Source organism: Zea mays, chromosome 1 (assembly GCF_902167145.1).
Source record: "Zea mays cultivar B73 chromosome 1, Zm-B73-REFERENCE-NAM-5.0, whole genome shotgun sequence".
Classification (NCBI taxonomy): domain Eukaryota; kingdom Viridiplantae; phylum Streptophyta; class Magnoliopsida; order Poales; family Poaceae; genus Zea; species Zea mays.
In genome coordinates this window covers 147633879-147650824 of record NC_050096.1, presented here as the reverse complement: position 1 = coordinate 147650824, position 16946 = coordinate 147633879, and the positions used below count along the sequence as shown (strand labels likewise).

Here is a 16946-nt window from a genome sequence, read left to right as displayed (position 1 = left end):
AAACCCTGTGATCTCTCGTCCCTGACGGGAACCCTCCCAAGAGGTCAGATGCAGTGCTACTGGCAAACGTCACCGCCTCCACACACGTGGACCGTCCGACTCAACGCAGAGAAGACTTCGCTCCTACCACATGTCACAGACTGACCAATCTTAAGCCACGGACCATCCGTGCCGCTGTAGAGAGCACCATCACCGATACTCCTCACAGTGATTGACGTCCAGATCAACGCCAACACACATCAAGTAGGTGGATTTTAATGTCAACTCGATTAGATGATTGGTAAGGTTACTTAGTTTCAAATTGTTTCGATATATCGAATTAAAACGCATTGTTGTTTAGAGACGATGTACTCGTTTTTGCTCGTGTTATCCAAACAACCTAATATATAACCTCAAACATAGCAAATTAACAACCTTATCAAACATTTTTCATAACAATCCTGATCTAACATTGGTTTAGAAAACTAATTTCTAATTCTACTGGACCGAACAACCACATGCATCACGATACCAAATGGTTATGCAGTGCAAACTATTAGGGCTAGTTTAGCCACCTCATTTTTTTAAGGGATTTTTTTTATTTTTCCAATAGAAATTAGTTCATTTTCTATTAAAAAAACAGAAATCCCTTGAAAAAATAGAGTTCTCAAACTAGCCCTTATACATTAAAAGCAGGATAATGCTAACGATCATTAGTACAGAACCGCGAGATGAGGATCTCCGTGGTCAGGAACTTGGGCAGGACAGGGCCAGCAACAGGCCGAGGACATCCCAGTCAGTCGATGATCAGCCTGCTTCAAGCTCTGGTCCAGAGAAACACCTTACCACTAGAGCTTGCACCAGCCAGATGGCCAACTTTGCACGGGTGCAGCGTAAAGCGGCATGGGATGGCTGTCATGTGTTCACTCTCAAGAAATGCCATGTACGAAGCTGAGATGCTCTTCTGTCTGCGATCAACTGAGATAACATCTATTGCTCTTTTCATGCTCCCAACAAATAGATTGCTGTCATTCCAGCTCCAGATTGCCCTGCAAGCATGGATTTAAGTTTCATCACGGAAAATAATGATGGGTTACTCACTAAAGAATGCGACAAGGCATGAAACTCATACTTGAATGTGGACAGCCATCTGCCTGTCCTGTTATCATGCTTAAGAGTACATGAATCATCGAAGTTATCGATGTCAAAAATTCGGACAGTGTCATCAAGGCTGCAAATAGTAATAACAATAAGTATAAGACCATTCAATGTAACAATAAAAGCATGTGATTTGTGTCAATACAGACCTGTGAGTGCTTGCATGAGACAAGTTGAGGTGCTAAGGGCACAGAAACTACGGTGGACCACATTAATAGACACGCATAAGAAAACATATGCATCCCCTCATTCTTTAGCAACTTCAGCAAGACAATTACACTAATAGTTAATTGATGAGTGTTGATTTTATACGCTACAAAAGGTTAATAAAAGGCATATAAACCTTAATAGAGCGTGTTAAAGCTCTGATTTGCAACCACATATTATACCAATAACATCTATAATAATTTAGAAATGCTTGTCTGGCTGGGCCACTGCCCCTGCTTGTAAATGCCATGGTTGTTATGGCGTCTTCTAAGCATCGCTTAAGCGGTAAAGCGCTGCAGCTAGGACGCCATAGCAGACGTCTTAGACCTTAAGACGATGGTGTCCTTGAATAGTCCATGGCGTTCATGAGGCATGGCTAAGGTGCCTGTGGGTGATTAGGCGAAAGATTTGAGCGCCATAGGAACTGAGCAAGCACCCAATAACCCTAGATCAAACAGCCTATTTCATTTGACTCCGTCAGACTCCATCGACACATCACCTTGCCCACACACTTACCTCACTGTGGCTGCCCAAACACCGCCTCGCGCACGCAAGAGCTCAGTCGTTGCTCGTCTACGGGCCGTTGTGGCCGCTCGTCCATCCTCCAGCCCGATGCGCCGTCCATCTGCTATACTGCCACACACCCAGTCGCCAGCGCCATCCATCTGCCGTGCACCCAGCCACCCACCGTTGATTATGTCCACCAGCATCATTGGCCGACGGCGCCTGACTTGATATGCCAGGACGGCTCTGCCCTCTGCTATCCTTCTATGGCTCTATCTTTCTGGTCTGTGGCTTTGTGCATGCTTCAGTAGTTTAGTGCTTGACTGCTTCAATAGGCGGACATGACAAGTGATGAGCAGTAACCAATAAAAACAACTAAAACAGGTTGTCCTCAGGCAACTGAATATGATCCCATGGCAGATCCAAAATTAAGTGGTTGGAAGTATGGGTATTGGGATGTCATTGAAAATCGAGATTGGGTGTGGTGCTCTTTATGTAAGAAAAGGATATCTGGTGGGATTAAGAGATACAAGGAACATCTTGCAGGATGATACAGTGATGTGGTAAAGTGTAACAGAACTACTGAGCTATCATGAAGAAGATGGATGCTGCTTTGAAGAAAAATAAGAGGGGCCAGCCCATTCCGGTAGATGAGCATGAAGCTACAAATGATGTGAGATGGAGGGGGATCAGAGGAGCAAGAGCAAGCCTGTGGCAAGTTCAGGGACAGCAGCTAAAATAAGGCAAAGTGCTTTGTCTTTCAAGGTTACAGATCATAGATCAATTAGTACCAAGATGCGGATGACACCACATGAGGTTGTAGAGCAAAGACACTCAAATGGACCTTCTCAAACAAGCATCCAATCTTATATGAGAAAGAAAAAACAAAGAGTTGTTAATCTTGAGATAGTCAGGTTGTTTTATGAGTGTGGAATTCCCTTCAATGTTGCAAACTCATGACAATTGGAGAGCTGTGGAAGCAATTGCACAATATGGTTCAGGGTTCAAGCCTCCTAGTTATCATGAGTTGCGAGAGCTTTTGCTTGACAAGGTTAAGAAGATTGACAATGACAAGGCCAAGCATGACGTAGCATGGAAGGTATATGGCTGCAGCCTTATGTTCAATGGGTAGACAGATAGGAGAGGTTGTCATTTGATCAACTTTCTTGTCAATAGTCTCGAAGGGACTTTCTTCTTGGAGTCGGTTGATCTTCTAATGAGGTGCATGACGCACAAATGCTTGCCAACCTTTTGGAGTTCAAATAGAAAATTGGAAATAATACGTTGTTCAAGTGGTTACTAACAATGGTGCCAACTACAATGCTACATGCAAACTTCTAATGGAGAGGATTCCTGCACTTTTTAGGACTCCTTGTGCTGCACATTGCTTGGACCTTATGTTGAAAGACTTGAAAAAGTTGAAGGAATCTAAAAAAGCCTATTTACACAAGCCCGCCATCTAGCACCATTTATTTATAGGCATTTGAGGCTCCTTAGTTTGATGAGGGAGAAAACAGGAGGGGTAGATATTACAAGACAAGCTACTACTAGGTTTGCTACTGCATTTCTAACATTGACAAGTTTGAACAAACATAGAGCTGCATTGGGAAGCCTATTTACATTTGTGGATACAAACAAGTTAGGGAAGATAAAGGAAAAAAGCAACTGAAATTGTTCTTTCCGTGGGATATTGGAGCCAAGGGAAGGATTGCAGTAGAGCTTTACTACCACTACTAAAGGTGCTTCGAGTGGTTGAAAAATAAGATGGTGGAAGATTCTGCTCTTTTAGATAGTGGTTTTATATGAGAATAAAGAGATAATTTTGCAAATAAGATGGCAATCCAACATGCAGAAACAGGAAATCCATGTAATTTAAAATTGCAGCAAGCCTATTTTAATTTTGTACTCCTCTAAACAGTTATAAACTTACAATGTTACTTCTAACTGATTGGTAGCTTGCATATGGTGCCAAATGCATGGAGCTACATGAGTTTGCTAGGCAAATCATTAGCCTTTGTGCTTCTACCGGTCGTGAGCGCAATTAGAGCGCCTTTGAATTTGTAAGTTCACTAGAAACTTATGTAATGCACAAGAAAATTTGTGCCTCATATTGTTTGGTTAGCCTTATGGTCTTTCAATGTTATATAGAGGCATATCAAGAAAAGAAACCGGCTGTTACACCAGAAGTTGAATGACTTGGTATATGTGTCCTACAATAAGAAGATGGCCACTAGATTTCAAAAGAGGCGTGAGAAGGGGACCAAAGGTTATGATCCATTAATGTTGGATGAGTTTGATTAGGACAATAAATGAGTTAATGCATCATCCAAACAAACCAATGAAATTGAAGGCCATGATGGCATTGCATGGGATCATTTTGACGATGCTATTGGTGCATCAACTTATCTTCAAGGTTGTAACCTCCCTAAGAAAGCTCATGGTCAACAATTGTACTACACAAGGAGGGTGCAACAAGTGGAGGATAAAGTTGACACAGAGAAGAGGAAGATGATTCAAGTATGGGAGAAGGGGATGATAATGAGATAGTGAATGGTGATGAAGATGTTGATAGTCAAGACGAAGATCCCTTCGACAAAGAAGATGGTGGTAAAGATTTCCTTATCAATACAAACAATGACTTGTTGGATAAATAAATTTGCATAGTTGGAGGACTTAAGGGTTGAGAATTTGAAATTAATGTTGTCATGTGTTTGTGGACTTGTTAGTTTGTGAACTATGCATTAGAGTGCACTGGTGCAAAACTCTATTATTTTGTGAACTATGCTATGCATTAGGACCAATTTCCTATATCAACTATATGATCTATCTACCTATAATCTACCCATTATGACCTTTATCATCTATTTATTATATTGTTTTTCTATGCTTTTATTCGTCTTATATGTTTATGAAGTCACCTTACGCCTTAGGTGCTTAAAGGATAAAAAGGTTCTAGACCGTCATAGATCGCCTTACCGCCATAACAACCATGATTAATGCTATAATTTGGATTCTTTGACCTTTTGTTGTGTTCCCCTTTTTTTCTCAGTGAAATATGTGCAATGCATGTTCTTGTTAATTTTGAGAAGAGCATTGATGTACTACTACTTTTATTTCAACTACTCGTCAAAGAGAAATATTTTACAGGCATCACTCTGATGGAGTCTGTTAGGAAGGTCTTTGGTCAAAAGTCCAAATTGATGAAATTCATGTTTAGATTGTTTTTCAGCACAAGGTTATCAACCAGGGCCATAAGATCTCCTTGAAGACCTCCAAAACATACAGACAAACCAAAGATGTGGGAGGCAGATGATATGAAGGTTAAAGCTTCGACACCAAAAGAAAGGGCTTTGGAGGAGAAAAGATTCAGTGAGCACCTACAAAGACAAGACATACCAAACACATCTATGTAGCAAAATGACATTATTTGTTGAAGGAGAAAGGCTGTAGGGTAAACCCCTACAGCATAATTTTATAGAGAGAGAGACACATACATACATATACACACACATATGCGTGCGTTAAAATTCATAAGCTTCAGAGTTGTAACGAATTGCATGACATAGAATTCTCGCATCACAATGTATTACACATACTTGGAAAGAACAACTATAAACCTATTTCGCATCTTCCCTTTGGCGAGAAGAAGGATTTAATTTGATTGTGCTATCCTGTTGTTGTTCTTTTCAGAATTTTAACAAGTACCTAATAGAGTCCATCCATTAAACTAGGCAAGGGTTATTGAGAGAAATAAAATAGAAGTTCAAGAAAAAAGTTCTTCCTATTATATAGTTCGAAGCAATAGATCTGCCATGTGCAGCCATTAAATGTGGTAGCTTAGCAAATGCATAATGTATATATGGTAGCTTAGCAAATGCATAATGTATTTTGTCAATAACTGAAGTGTACTACTCTTGCCAAGTAATCCTGGACCCAAGCTAGAGGTCTCATGATACATTATAGACTAAAAATCACAAGGCTAAAGCTGACAGACGTTGTGAAGATAAGGTCATTGAGCTAACAATTGAAAACAAGCAGTGCATCAGCACCAGTGTTACACAGACATGGAATGAGAGGAATGTGACATCGACTTGAGTGTTCGAGTCATCAAATTATGATTGGACATGGGGAATGCCACACAAATCTGACATTCATGATACTCTAACTCAGATGCAGGTGTTTGACTAGGCAAATAAGACTACATGTGCCGATGATATGTGGCATATGCTTTTAGCCATGGTATACTGGCTCAGTTGAAGATACATGTTCATCACTTCATTGTTAAACCAAACAGGTTGATCCTTTTTACAAAGGGACAAAAATGAATCATAATATTGCCAGCCAAAATAGCACATATAAATGGTTAGGAAAAATGAGCACCTGGTTGTTGCAAGCATATTTCCACTGGGTGAGAAATAAGCTGACTGAATGGATTTGTTGTATTCCAAAACTTTTAAGCTCTCAGAACCCTTCTTTTTCATCCTTCTTATGTCCCATATGCAAACTGTTCGATCTGTCGAGCTTGTGGCAAATATATATGGGTTCTCTGGACGAAAATCTATCGAGTTGATTCTATGATCATGTAAACTCCATGTAGTTGGTACCTTGCCCATCCTTTCATCAAAAAGTTTTAATTCATTTCCCTCGGCAAAATATAGAGAGCTTGGACTATTTGGTGCTTGACAAAGCGAGAAAATGGGATAGTCACACAAGTAGACTGTATTAAAGTTCTCTTTCTCAACATCCATGAGACAAATTTCACCATGATAACTAGAGCTGTAAATCTGCAATCCCAATTTATCATAGATAGCAGAATCAGCAACCCCTAAAATAATAAAAGATATAATATAGCAAAACTGTAGTTTCCTATAATCATGCCAGTATTATTTCCCTAATCTATCATCTGTTTTGTGAGAAGCTATATATGATGGCCAACACTCAAAATTAAACTAGACAGATTTGGATGATTGCATTGAACTCAGTTACATTTTTAGCACCAGCTTTACATCCATATTGAATATTTTTAGGAAAAAGGAGTTGTACTTTAGATTGCACAATAGAGGATGATTTGCTGCCAATGGTTATTAAACTTCCTTGAGGCATATATCACTGCTACAATCTAAAAGGACATTTTGTCTTGCTTTATCCTCTTTCCTAGGTTTCCCTTGCCTTTCTCCCTCAGTCCATGAGGTAGAACATTGCTATACTATATAGTTCAAAGCCCACAGACCTTTTCTCAAATCTTGACGTGCCTAATTATATGATAGAACCCCACTTATCCATCAGTTTAGCTATTTCAGGTAATCTAAGTTGCTGCACGGTACCAAATGTTCAAACAAATGCAGCAATGTTGAATCCACAAACAAAAATCGAAATAACAAAATAGATAGTAATTTATACATATATCCAGAAGTGACAAAGAAGAAACAATCACCTTATGCAACATAGCGGGGTGCATCACAATGCCCCCTACAGACCCCCTGTGAGGAAAATACTCGAATACCCCGTCTACACCATCACCATCCTCATCCTCCACGAGACGATCCACATCCCAGAACCCAATATGCCCGTGCACGTTCCCGGCAACCACCACAGTCCGGTCGGACAGCGGCAGGATTCGCAAGGACAATATCCGGCCCGGCACCACCTTCCTCACGTCCACGGGCCGTAGCACCAGCTCCCTACAGGGGTCGAACCCGTCAGGCGCACCGATCCAGCTTTTGACCGATGGCGACGGCTCTGCGGCGGTGGCGTCTCGCAGGGCCGAGGCGAGGGAGGATGAGAACCGTGTGCTGCGGGGCTTCGTCGGGGACGGCGGCGTATTTAGCGAGGTGTTAGCGCCGTCACAAGCGGAGGATTCGCCGGCGGGGATGCCGCGGGTGCGCAAGGAGCGGCGGAGGACGACGGGGCTGGTCGTTCTCGCGAGGGGATGCTGCTTCTTGGGGCGCTTGGGAGAGGAAGCCGTGGGGATGAAGGAGGCAGAGAGCTCGGCGGCCTTGCGACGGAGCGCGGCGAGGATAGTCTCGTTGCGGCGGATGTTCTCCTCGCGGCGGCGCTCATACTCAGTAAGCCCGGCACCCGGCGGCGGCGACGCCATGTTGGTGGGATGTAGTATTCTGGAAACTGTTCGAGGCGGCTTGGTTGGGTGGGGTCGTGTGGAGGAAGAGAAGAATGTAGTGGATGAGTGCAGATTGAGGGCGGCGGTTGGGTAAAGTTGTTTGGATGCGAGGCGGTGGGACACTGGAACTGCGACGGATGGCGGGAAATTTTGCGACGCGGATAGGCCACGGCGGGAAAGGCGGTAGAAATAAGGGCTTGTTTGACAACAATTTTCCTTAAAATTATAATTTTACAATACTATATTTTGTAGTTGTCATAATAATATTATGATTTTAACCAACTTTAAAAATACTATAGTTTTAAGAAACATTATTTGGATGCACATTGTAAACATAGTTATGCCATAAAAATACTATGGCATATAGAATACTATGATTTTGAAAACATAGTTTTCAGTAATATAATCAAACACATTATAGAATAAAATACTATGATATTACTAAAAATATGGTATTACCTAGAAACTACAAACATGACCTAACAGATGACAAAGTGCTGGCCAACAATAGTTAGTTTTACTGGAACATACAAATACACTTAGAACAACTTCAAGAGTGGGACTTAAAATAGTCTAGAAATTAGAATAGGGTCTAATTTAAGTTATTTAGGACCCAACAAATTTGCCTCCAAGTCGTTCCTATGTTCACGTTGTCGTTGTGATTTTGGGGACACTGTTGTGGCATTTCCCATTTTTTTAGATTATAGAAACCAAATTGTGCCATTGTTTTGCACTTGCATAAGGCCATACAAATCAAAACATAACAAACATCTTCCTTCAACAATCTCAATAATAAAGCATCAACAAATCAAGCTCCTTCTATTCTATCATTAGACCTCCATCCATGGCTTACAAAGATCACCATAGCAACTACCTCTAAGGATCAACATACAACAAGGATTTCTCGTTGAGATTGATCTTTCTGCAACATTCTCTAGAATCTGAACCAGTATGTTCTCCTAAAAAATAACTACATAATTGATGGTTTTGGTTTAAGTAAAGACAACATCATTACGACAAAAGTCAAATAGACCAAAACATTGCCGCTACTCCAGTTAGGAGTTTTTTCTTATGAGTTGTTTCTTTGTTTGCAATCCAAGATCTAATTATATGATTAATATTGTTAGGTCTCTCTAAATTTAAGGCAAAGAAAATAATTATCCAATTATTTCTAGCAATGTAATAATAAAAAAAGATGTTGGATAGTATCATTTTGATTACAAAAGCTGCATTTCGTACTACCTTTCCAACTATGCTTGGCTAAGTTATCTTTAATGAGAGTAACTCCTCTACATAAATACCATAATAAAATTTTAATTTTAAGAGAAATTTTTAGTCTCCAAAGTAAAAAGTGATTTACCGAGGAAGAATTCATTAAAAGAAAGTAAAACGACCATCTATATGCCCCCGAATAAATTTGTCACTCAATTCCCCCAAATCAACAATTGTCATCAAATTTAATAAATTAAGCCACTCAACCAATTTTACCCTGACAATAGCTCTACAAAAGGATAGATCGGGAATATTTTCATTCATAACATTTTTGACTAAAACATTCTTTTTAAGAACAATATCGAATAAGTTTGGACAGTAATCCTTAAGCAGTCTATCTTTGATCCATCTATCCTCTCAGAACCTGGTCATTTGACCGTCACCAATTTGGAAACTCCCTCCTCAAAAAGCTTTCTTTAATATTCAAGAGACCAGACCAAAAATACGAGTCTCCTGATTTTCTCATCATTTGAGAAAGCGATTTGGACCCTAAGTATTTATTTTTAAGCATTTGCTGCCATTTGCCATCCTCGTTTAGTAACTTAAAGAGCCACTTGTTGAGTAAATAATCATTCTTGATGGCCAGGTTGGCAACTCCCAACCCACCAATCTCCTTAAGCTAACAAATAGTCTTCCATTTTGATAATCTATATTTCTTTTTAGAATGGCCACCTTGCCGATAGAAACGGGAACTAATGGCATCAAATTTTTGCAATACCCCCGTCGACATCTAAAAAGAACATCATAAAAATGGGACGACTGCTTAAAACTGAGCTAATAATCACTAAACGCCTGCCAGAAGAAAGTAATTTACTTTTCTAGGAACATATTTTTTTCAAATCTATCAATACCCCCCTGCCATTCACTATTTCATAACATGCGATGGCTCATAGGAATCCCGAGGTACTTGAAAGGTAATGAGCCAATCCCGCAACCAAAAAGACGAGAGTAATCATATTCAAACTCCTTAGCTAAACCATAACAAAAAAGCTCGCTTTTGTGAAAGTTAATATTCAGATCTGCCATTTGCTCGAAAGCGATCAATATTAATATGACGTTACGAGCCTATTCGAGGTTATGATCCATAAAAACAACAATACCATCCACATTTTGAAGGATAGAAAGTCCACCCTCAATCAGGTGAGGAACCGCACTGGTGAATTGGTTATCCTCCTTCGCTCTTAAAAGAGTATTGCCAACAAATCCACGACTATATTAAAAAGAATCGGAGAAAGGGGATCACCTTGTCGAAAGCCCTTATGGGTAGTAAAGAAAGGACCAACTTCATCATTTGTTTTAATCTCGGCGTGACCACCAGAGACAATAGACTGAACCCAAGCACACCATTTCGACGAGAAACCTTTCATTCGCATAGCCTGTTGGAGGAAAGGTCATTTTACTTTGTCATAGGCTTTTTCGAAGTCTAATTTTAGAAATAGCCCATTCAATTTTTCCTATGCAACTCATGAATAGTCTCATGAAGCACAACTACACCTTCGAGAACATTGTGACCAGGCATGAAACCTGATTAATAGGCTTATCTGCAACCACCCCTATTCTATTTGTTAGTACTTTAGTAACAATCTTAAAACTAACATTTAGTAAGCAAATAGGTCTATATTCTTGGATTTTTGTGGCATTACATTTCTTAGGTAGAAGATTAATTATCCCAAAATTCAGGCTATAGACCGGTAGAATATCATTGTGTAATTCCACAAACAAGGCTAGTAAATCATCCTTTATTACATCCCAGAAAACTTGAAAAATTCTACTGGAAAACATCAATACCAGGGCTTTATTTCGTTCCATAAGGAAAACAGCCTTGTGGACCTCATCCAAAGTGAATGGCATAGTCAACATCTGTAACACCCTGAATTTGGGGGTATAAAATTTCTTTCTTATTATCATCCATATTCAAGTGTTACTCTTCTCTATCTCACTCTAGTTTCTCTCTCTCTAGTTTCTCTCCCCCTCTTCCTCTTTTGATTAGGGTTAGTTTAATTAGTGAAGGATTATTTATTTTATTTTGCCCAAAACATATGAGTCATGGAATGTTGCATCATATTGAGCCTAAATATTCTTTGAATTGTTGCACATATTTGATTTGGTTTGAAATTGAAACTTGATTTGAATTTCCCTAGAGAAAAGCAATTAGAATTCCCTGGAAAATGGAAAACCTATTGCAGCCCAAACCGGCCCACTAAGTCGAGCCCCCGCGCGCGCCCGCGCCCGTGCGCCCTCGGTGTCTGATAGGCGGGCCCCGCCTCTCGACACCAACTCCAGCGCGCCCTCTCTCCCCCTCTCTCTCGCTGCCCCGTGGGCCAGGCCTGTCGGCACCGTTTCTCTCGCCCGCGCCCTCGCTTCTTTCTCTGTCCCGCCGACCCCACCTGTTAGCCGTCCCAAACCTCTCGCCCACGATCCCCCACCGTGGACGCGCCCACGACCGCGCGTTCTCCGGCCACGTCCTCGTGCCCACGCCCCTTTTGAGCCCCGCGCCTTGCTCGCCCACCTCCCCTCGCTCACTTGCGCCCTCAGCCGAACCCCCTCGCCCTCTCTCTTGCTCTGCACGCAACCAAAGCCCTGTCACCGCCCATCGACGTCTGCCGCCCGTTCTACGGTCGCTGTGGAACTCCCCGCCGCGTCTGTTGCCCCGGTAAGCTCCGCCCTATCCCCCGCCACCTGGAACACCCCTCGGTTCGCCCCTAATCCCTCTAGTCCGCCCGGTCCGTGCTCACCAGAGTTCCTCCTGTGCAGCCGGAGCTCCACCACTGTCGCCCCGTCGTGTCCCTGCGCCACCGTCGTTGCCCCGTGACTCCAGCGCTTCCCCTCGAGGTGAGCAACCTGCCTGTGCCCTTAATTTGGTCGTTACTGCCCTAGTTAGCGCGCGATTGTTCGTCGGAGTTGCCCCGCGCAGCCGTTAGCCCGCCTCGCCGTGTGCAGCGCCCTCTGGTGCTCCCGCGCCGGTGTGATACCATGGCCTAGTCCGCCAGACTGCCCTGAACGCGCCCGAGCTAGCCCCCAAGCCTCTGGAGCCCCGCCGTGGCTAGCCCCCTCGTCTCCGGCGAGCTCTCACCGCGGGACCGAGCGGCGCCACTGTGCTTGTGTCCGCCCCCAGCCGTTAGATCTTGGGCGTTCGTCCGAGATCGGGCGGTTTAGAATTAATCAGAGCAGATCTGATCGTAGCCCTCCGATCCAGATCCAACCGCCCTTCTCTCTTCCCCCTCACCTACGCCTCTGCCCTTGGGCCCGGTTGGTCAGTCCGCCCTGGCTCACTGAAGCCCCGTCCCCGCCTGTCAGTCGCGTCCGCGCGCCCGCGCCCGCGCGATCTAATCCTGGTCGTTGATCTCTGATCCGACGGTTGAAGTTACCCCGTACCCCTTCGCATGTGAGTTTTACTTAAGAGACCCCTGGGTTTTAGGAAATCAACCCGCCGTCCTCTATTTTAGCGCGTAGGCCCCTGGTTTATTTTAAATAGCCCCCTGTGCTTTTGTTTAATCACAGATTTAGCCCTAATTTCATATTTTAACTTCAAAACTTGTTTATTTCATATCTTTTTCATATGAACTCCAAATTTAGTGGTTCAAATTGCAAAATGTTCATAGAATTATTCTCTGTTCAAATAAATTATGACCAGCTATAGTCTGTAAACTTTAATTTTACACATAGGATACAATATTAATGTTTATGTTAATTTATTTATTTAATGAAATAAATAAAATGAAAGCCCTAGGAGTTAAAATATATTTAATCTTGTGAGATTAGTGACATGCATTACATGAATTCATTTTTGGTTTAACTTTTAGGTCTCAATGAAATGAATAGAATTAGGTTATGTAATTATGGATAACACTTAAAGAATAATCAAATTCCTAAAATGAGATTAGTCCATCTTATGATTTAATCTCTTTCTTGTTTAAATTACTACTTTATCCTTTTGGGGTATGTTCCAAACACTTAGAGAGTAATCAACTCCTAATTAGGATTAGTTCATTTTATAACTTGACCTCATTCTCTTTTATTTAATACTACATCTTTTGAGTTGTGTTCCAACGTTTGTACATGTTTGATGTGTTGTTCATTTGTACTTTTCAAATGTATTGAATGTATGATCGCTTTATTTAGACAACGAGCAGCCTGTGGTTCCTGAGTGTGTTGCCGAAGATCCCTCTGAGCAACAACTTAGTGAAGGCAAGTGTCCTCAGACCTATCATGTCCTACTTTACTTTATAATTCACTGTCCCGCATTACATTATTGAAACTTAAGGTTTGACTAGTCTGTATTTACCTTACCCTTGTTTACCTTTTTGGGTTAATCATGGTTAGTTTATGATATTTCTTTAACTTAATCAATGAACATGATGTGATTATTTATGATACGATGATGTTATCCCGATGAGGTTCTTGTGATTACTTTAGGGGGCTTAGGATGTTTCCTTAGTACCTCTCCGTAAGGACCTGTTTGGGGAGTGACAACCCGGGATAACAGTGCAACCATGAGGGTGGAATGGGACGCCCTTAGCTGATTAATTAGAGGAACCAGAGGAGTAGTTGGCTTCGCCGTAGGGCCGTCAATGGGGTCCAGGCATAATACTTGCTCTGTCGAGGCTAGTTGCAGAGGTTCCTTGATTTGGTTTTGTTAGTCACCCTTCCTTTGGGGAGATGTACTGTGTTTATCAAATTGGAGAAACCTAACGTGCGAATATGACCTCTGGGAAATCTTTGTAAAGGCTACGTAGTGATACCCTGCTAGGTCACCTTGGCAGTGATCAATGGGGAGGCTAGAACCCTGGGTAGAATCGGAATTACGTCTTGTATGTAAAGTGTGCAACCTCAATAGAGTGTTAGAAACTGGTATATCAGACGTGCTCACGGTTAAGAGCAGCCTTGGGATCCTCTTCGATTAGAAGAACTTTGGTTACTTTTATGATGATGGTTAATAATGTTGTTTATAATTCTGATCTCTGGTATTTCCTCTTGGAGGGAGTACTTCTGGGTAATAACTGGGTTTATTACTAAAATTTGGCTCTACTTATAGTAATAAAACTTGATCAATTAAAAGCAACTGCTTAACCTTAACTCCACATACAGCTAGTCCACTTTAGCCAGACGGGACATTTGCTGAGTACGTTGATGTGTACTCACCCTTGCTTTACAAACCACCCCACCCTAGGTTGTCCCCACTGTACTTAGTGCTTAGGAGGATATGTTGGCAACATGGAGGACTTTGAGGAGTTCCAGGACTATGATGAGTTCTAGTTTATTTTAGTGGCAAACCCCCAGTCAGTTGCCTGTGTAGGCTTATCTTCTACGTTTCGTTTCTCCGCACTTTGATATTAATGTTGAACTCTATAGTTATGTATTAGACTCTATGGATGTCTTGGACATCTCGATGTAATTAAAGTACCTTTCCGCTATTTACTTTGAGCATTGTGTGATGATGTCCAATTATTAAGCGTTGTGTACGTGAGTTCTGATCCTGGCACGTACATGGTTCGCATTCGGTTTGCCTTCCAAAACCGGGTGTGACATAAGTGGTATCAGAGCCTTGCTGACTGTAGGACCGCTAACCTAGACTAGAATGGTCGCCCTAAGGACTATAGACGCCTACTCTTACCTTGACCTTAGTGTCCTTTCAAAAGTTGGTCATCTTGACCAACTCAATGTTATTTACTTATCTCAAAAAGTTTTGTCTCACTTTTCTTTCTGTTTACCTTCTAGTCTCATAGTTCTACTCTTACTCTTGTGCTTATGATGTCTTTTGTAGATGGCTCGTATCAGGTGCACTGCACGTAAGTCTGTGATCCCCTTTTTGCCTTCTCGCCTGATGGAGCGTCCACTGCGTCGTACGGTGCCAGGTCAGTCCAGTCACCTAGAGAGACTGCATTGTCGCCTGTACGAGGAGCAGGAGCGCCAACGCCAGGAGTAGGAGTAGGACCAGGACCAGGACCAGCAGGACTCTTCCCCCTCGCCTCAGCAGGAGGTGGAGTCTGAGAGGCCGCCTTCCCCTGCACCTTAGCCAGAGATGCCCCCTGCACCACCACAGGGTATCCCGACTGCTGGAGGAGACCCTGACGGAGACGAAGACGACGACGACGTCGGTGGCAGTTCGAGCCATGACACGGAGCGCTCGGAGGAGCCGGAGCCGGAGGGGTGGATCGCTAGACCCATCACTCGTGACGCTGCTCGCGGGTGTCACTTCCACGACGCTCTCGACACCCTGTTGCGTCGGGCCTTCGACCGACACACTTGGTCCATTGAGTACCATTGTGTAGTCTACCAGCATCATCGCGGGTTATACCCGGACCAGTGGGAGGCTACTTGCTTGGTGCGCCATCCGGACGATGATCTCCAGGGTGGAGAGGCCTTCTCATAGCACTATTCTATTACTGAGAGGGATACTGCCGAGGCAGCCATGCATGATGCAACACGACGGGCACTTTCTCAGTATTGCTCGTTGTTCAGTGGGGTAGCTGATGGCCTCAACCTGAAGTACTACCCTCACCGTTTGACCGACAGTGCTGGAGGTGTGACTGTCTCGCCAGTGGGTGAGGGCAATCCTAGGCTGAACATCATGGTCAACCTAGCCGCTATGCTCAACACAGAGCTGGACCACACCCTTGACGAGTTGGGCAAGGTTCGGGCGAAGGTTGCGGAATTGCGTGCTGAGTGCGCAACACACTACTATCTAGATGGTGGTTCTCCTGCCCCTGTCGGGATTCAGCACCCTTACCGCTCACCGCCCCGTGGTCGCTTCGACTATGGTACCCCAGACTGCAGGACCCGGATAGATTTAGACCCATAGATCGACAGAGTCGGAGTCTGTAATAATGCTTAATTCAGTGTCTTAGTCTAGTCAGTTTTAGTTAGAGTTAGTTTGCTTATCATACATTGGAATGCTTGTTATGATGGATATGTAATGAAGTTGGATCTTTGTAATGATTGTCACCAAGGTGTGGGTATCCCCTGCAACTTGGTGTAGTTATTAATAAAGTCAGTTATTTAGTTGGGTAATCCATTTATTCCCACTTTCCTCTTTATTTGAGAGGTTGTCAGTGAAGATGATCTTTCGTTCAGTGCTATGAAAATTTCCGTATATCTTTTCTTATGCTGAAAGACTACAGAGTTAGATCTGATATGTGTGTGGTTTCTACAAATGTCTGAGAACAGGCGCAAAGGTGCAAGGCGTGCTTAGCCAAAACAACAGGCACCCCAGGAGTATGCAGCCCAAAAGCAGCAGTTGCCACCGCCACCCCCAATGACAGTCGAGCAGATGTTCATGATGCAAACTCAGGCAGTTCAAGCAATTGGTCAGACCTTAGCAGCGATGCAGCAGCAGCCACCCCCACCTCAGCCTCCAATGCAAGTTCAGATGCCACAAGTGCCCAGAGACAAGCGGGCAGAGTTCATGAGGGGCCATCCACCTGTCTTTGCCCACTCTGCTGATCCCATGGACGCGGAAGATTGGCTATGTACCGTGGAGCGTGAGTTGCACACTGCTTAGTGCAACGATCGTGAGAAGGTGTTGTATGGTCCTCGACAGCTAAGGGGAGCAGCACAGTCTTGGTGAGAGTCTTACCTCGCCACCCATGCCAACCCTGAAGCCATCACTTGGGAGGAGTTTAGGGACAACTTTCGTCGCTACCATGTGCCCGAGGGACTGATGATAGTGAGGAAGGAGGAGTTTCTTGCCCTGAAGCAAGGTCCCATG

General features: G+C 43.1%; 1 protein-coding gene across 1 annotated transcript; it reads right to left on the bottom strand.

The window, feature by feature from the left end:
• Positions 1–388: 388 nt before the first annotated feature.
• On the bottom strand, positions 389–8129 carry LOC100278060 (uncharacterized). The gene is made up of 4 exons (NM_001354132.1): positions 7283–8129; positions 6229–6632; positions 1112–1210; positions 389–1028 (listed from the first exon to the last, which is right to left on the bottom strand). The coding sequence occupies exons 1-4, from the start codon at positions 7943–7945 to the stop codon at positions 797–799; spliced, it is 1398 nt and encodes a 465-aa protein (NP_001341061.1). The 5' UTR covers positions 7946–8129; the 3' UTR covers positions 389–796.
• Between the last annotated feature and the right edge of the window lie 8817 nt (positions 8130–16946).

Coding starts and splice junctions, on each gene's coding strand:
- LOC100278060 (NM_001354132.1), bottom strand. CDS start 7,945: ATGGCGTCGCCGCCGCCGGGTGCCGGGCTTACTGAGTATGAGCGCCGC. Junction 6,633..7,282: donor ACCCCGCTATGTTGCATAAG/GTGATTGTTTCT, acceptor TTGGGATTGCAG/ATTTACAGCTCTAGTTATCA. Junction 1,211..6,228: donor AATATGCTTGCAACAACCAG/GTGCTCATTTTT, acceptor TACTATTTGCAG/CCTTGATGACACTGTCCGAA.